At 38.8% G+C, this 2,376-nt stretch overlaps 1 protein-coding gene across 1 annotated transcript; it reads right to left on the reverse strand.

Moving 5' to 3' along the window:
* Positions 1–1,297: 1,297 nt before the first annotated feature.
* On the reverse strand, positions 1,298–2,104 carry LOC112178533 (GTP-binding protein SAR1B). The gene is made up of 2 exons (XM_024316676.2): positions 1,961–2,104; positions 1,298–1,487 (listed from the first exon to the last, which is right to left on the reverse strand). Exons 1-2 carry the CDS (start codon positions 2,087–2,089, stop codon positions 1,308–1,310), a joined length of 309 nt encoding a protein of 102 aa, XP_024172444.1. The 5' UTR covers positions 2,090–2,104; the 3' UTR covers positions 1,298–1,307.
* Between the last annotated feature and the right edge of the window lie 272 nt (positions 2,105–2,376).

Raw genomic sequence — 2,376 nt, forward strand, 5'->3', positions numbered from 1 at the left:
TAATGGGAGCCAAGGATCCTCCCACACACTTATCGAGGCACCATTGCCCACCCGATACTGCAATTTCATTGAATATCTTGACCTTTCAAAATACTACACCAAGCAAAAGAAACATCCCCACGAATAGAAGCATGCATAAAATTAGAATCGGGAAAATACCTTGCTTTAAGTAGTTGAGTAAAAAGAGACTGTGGATTCTAAACAAGTCTCCAACCTTGCTTAGCTAGGAGCGCAAGGTTAAACTGGTGCATATTTCAAAATCCCATACCACCGTCAGACTTAGCAGGACACAATCTTTCCCACGCAAGCCAATGTATCTTCTTATCCTCTTCCGTAGATCCCCACCAAAACTTTGCCATCAAAGTATGCATCTCATTACACAAATGAATTGGAATCTTGAAGCAACTCATAATATGTTGGAATGGATTGAGCCACCGCCTTATAAGAATTTCTTTTCCCGCAGCAGTAAAAGTCTTCTCACACCACCATTTGGTTATCTTTTTAATTCTCTCATTCAAGAAATTAAAAGCCGCATTTTGGGAAAATTAATCTCAATAGGGAGGCCGAGATACTTCTCATGCTTCTTAACCATACTCAATTGTAACATGGTAGCAATATCATCTTTTTGTCTCACCTCACATTCTTGCTAAAGTTGATACTACTCTTTTGGTAGTTAACGAGTTGACAAGATATCCTTTCATACTCTCCAAGAATTTCTTTCAACACAAAGGTGTCCTCAAATTCTTCTTTAAAGAAAGGGTTAAATACTGTTTAGTACCCTGTAGTTTAGATCCAAAATCAATTCAGTCCCTAGACTTTCAATTTCATCAAAATACCCTCACACTATAATTTCTCATCCAATAGACCCCTCCGTCATAATTTCGTCAAATAGAGCCGTTAAGTAGCTGATGTGGCATGCCAACTTGGCACTGGTGGGGCCCACATGGCAGGCAAAATTCTAAAATTCTAGAATAAAATTTCAGAATTTTTTTTTATGACAATTGCAGAAAATTTGAAATAACAAATTCCAGGTTACAAAGCAGTGACATAGATTTTTTTTTTTTTTTAACACAGGTTCAATAACAATTTGACTCAACAAACTGCCTAAGCAACATTGACGCTTGCAAAACCCAACGTAATCGCAACCTAGTTTTAATTGTCAGTAGCCAACAACCAAGAATGAAATCACATCGATTCCATTCCTCATTCTAATAAACACATATTCATGGTAAGCATACAGGAAACTAACTACACAAGGCACTGCTCTGAACTTTGAACAACCAATTCACAGTAATGTATTGAGAGAGTCACTTAAAACCATCGTAGGCATCCACAAGGTACACCACAACATCTACCTTTGCGTAGTAATCCTTCCAGACCCTGCAAGCAATCTGATGACCTCCCAAATCAAAGGCCTTGAACTTGATTTTGCCAATTCTCAACTCCTCGGATGTGGGATATTGCGTAGGTTGATGCTGCACCAGCCTCTGAAACCAAAACAATAAAGCTCAAATTATATCACACAAATAACAATCTATTTCCAAACAAATTAGCATCCTAAAACACACATGTAAGTATAATCCATCCTAAACACTGAACATTTTGGGCATAAACTCAAATCTTTAACTAGGTGGATTAGGATTGTTTTTCTTGTATTATGAGCTGCGGACTAAGCTGTTTGTTTTGATTAATTGCTGGTGCCGAAGAGATAAGTTTAGAGTTGGCCTAGTTATTAGTTTTCTGGTGCTCTCTGCTTTTATGCTTTGGAGTATGAATCAGTTTCTGCTTCAAGCTCCCAACAGTTTGTAAAGCTATTTAGTTTTTAGCATAAAAATTACAGATCTAGTAAATCTGCCTTAACTTCCAATTCGTCTCAAACATAAAAGAAGAATCTAATCTATGTATTGAAATTGAAGTAAAGGAAAAAATGGAATAGGAATAAGGGGATGGGGGGGCTGACCTCATCTTTGAGCATGTGAAGCAAGGTGGTCTTGCCAGCATTATTGAGCGCTAGGAATGAGATCTTGGCCTCCTTCTGCCACATACCGAGGGAAGCGAGCACACCGTACAACCAATCAAACAGAAACATGATGACGTACGCGGATCAGAACGGAATAGATCGGATCGGAGCCTTATCGGATTGCACCGTGCAAGGCCTCCGATGACAAGCCCTCATCTCTGCAATTCTGGGAAATTAAAAATTTCAAAAACCTAGAATCAATCCTCATGGACTACATCCATACATCGATGAAGTCCCGATGACTCGAGAGAATACCCAAACTCCAGATTCTGATTCTGATTGTGATAGCCTCATCTCCGAATCGAATTCCTGTTCTTCTAAAGAAATTGAAGTTGATCAGGATTCCGAGTCTGATT

Source organism: Rosa chinensis, chromosome 7, assembly GCF_002994745.2.
Source record: "Rosa chinensis cultivar Old Blush chromosome 7, RchiOBHm-V2, whole genome shotgun sequence".
Classification (NCBI taxonomy): Eukaryota; Viridiplantae; Streptophyta; class Magnoliopsida; order Rosales; family Rosaceae; genus Rosa; species Rosa chinensis.